Genomic DNA, 1,667 nt, shown 5'->3' on the forward strand with positions numbered 1-1,667 from the left:
CACCCTTCGCATCCAATCCATTAGAGATTGTTGTGCCCCTCCAGCTGCTATCAGCCACCGTCAAATGCAGGAGCATCCAGCATATGACTCAGATGATTCGGATGAGCCTCGTGATGCTCCCTGAGAAGTTCAAATGAAGACCATGCATTTCACACAGCCTCAAGCACCTGTCCAAGCAGCGCAAAAGTCCACTATGGACGAGGTCGACACACTTGCTCGACGGATGCACAATCTCAATATTGGGGACATCAACTACTCCTCATGCTATATGCAACTCATCTGCCTATTTCCCGCTGCCGCTAATGCCTGGGCTGCCCCCCATACTCGACAACTCTGCAGTAATGTGTGCACAGCTCCTCCTGTGCCCTCCAGCGCCCCACTTCTCCCAAAACAGTGCTCATTCTGCGGACAGTCTCACTACCTTCAATATTGCCAGGTAGCTGCTGAATACCTTCACACAGGACGCATCATTTGTGAAAACCTCTTCCTTCTCAATCCCGATGGCTCATGAATTCAACGACAAGGCATTGAGAACCTGCAGCAAGCCGTAGATAGGCATGCCCAGTCTGTCACAATCATCCACTCCATCCTCAAACTCTCCTCCCACGACCATTCCCTCCAGTGCCTTCATATCCGAAAGTTACTTCCTTCAGTGCACTCAAATTGCGGAGAATCACGCTATGGTCACAACAATCAAGGATGACGACTTGGGTGCAGACACTCTCGCCATCACTCATTCAAAGGCCAAAAATGTGGTGCTTGATAGTGAAGACACAGCACCTTCACAAGAGAAGTCGAAGGAGGCCACCAGTTCATCGTCCAGTTCCCACGCTCACAAACAGACTTGCTCCATCGAAATCCTGCCTCTGGATGTCCCCCTCGCACCCCCAAAGAAAACTCCAGCCTATGTCTACAAGTCAAAAGCAGCCGTTCCAGATGCTGCTTCCTGCATCTACCAGAGCATGCTCAACACTGCCATTCCGAATGTCACGATTGCTGATCTTCTGGCAGTTAGCTCTGATCTTCGCAGGGAAGCTGTAGAACATTGCAAACACACCGAGTATCCCCTCCTTTGTCTGCCACTACTCTCACTGCTGCTATTCCTGTCCCACCTCCTCAAATCGAGCATGCTACGCCACTTCGAGAACTCAAGATCACACTCAATGGTGTTCACACGGAGACAGCATTACTCGACGAAGGCTCAGAGATCGTCATTATTTGAGAAGATGTTTGGAAGAAGACTCAAGCCCCAATCAATAAGGATATTCATATGTGCATGCAGACTGCGAATGGAGGCTCTCAGGACATGTCTGGGTGTCTTGAGATGCTCGAAATTGACGTCAACAGCATAAAAACATGGGCACATGCTTATGTTATAGCTGATGTACCATACCGCTTGCTTTTAGGGCACCCATGGCAAAAGCTTGTTCGATTGTCAAAGTCAGAAATGTCAGAAATGGTATATGTCATGGTCTATGATCCCACAGATATCACACGAGTTTGAACCTGTGCTACCTCCCCTCGTCCTCCGCCCCATTTAAACACACTTATGCTCACAGCAGCAGCTCTTAGTAGCCCGTCGTCAGCCTTGATTCCCCCTCTCGCAGAATGTCTACTACAGGAAGCCTTCAATTATGATCCCATTCGATGAGTCTTTGCTTACAAAA

At 49.1% G+C, this 1,667-nt stretch overlaps 1 protein-coding gene across 1 annotated transcript; it reads left to right on the forward strand.

Annotated features, from left to right (window-relative positions):
• Positions 1-302: 302 nt before the first annotated feature.
• Positions 303-1,222, forward strand: DFJ58DRAFT_844540 (uncharacterized protein; the record flags this gene model as incomplete). Its single annotated transcript, XM_041393091.1, has 3 exons — positions 303-436; positions 623-1,010; positions 1,031-1,222. 3 exons carry the CDS (start codon positions 303-305, stop codon positions 1,220-1,222), a joined length of 714 nt encoding a protein of 237 aa, XP_041240091.1.
• Between the last annotated feature and the right edge of the window lie 445 nt (positions 1,223-1,667).

This window comes from Suillus subalutaceus, assembly GCF_016647625.1.
Source record: "Suillus subalutaceus strain FC151 chromosome Unknown DFJ58scaffold_113, whole genome shotgun sequence".
NCBI lineage: Eukaryota > Fungi > Basidiomycota > Agaricomycetes > Boletales > Suillaceae > Suillus > Suillus subalutaceus.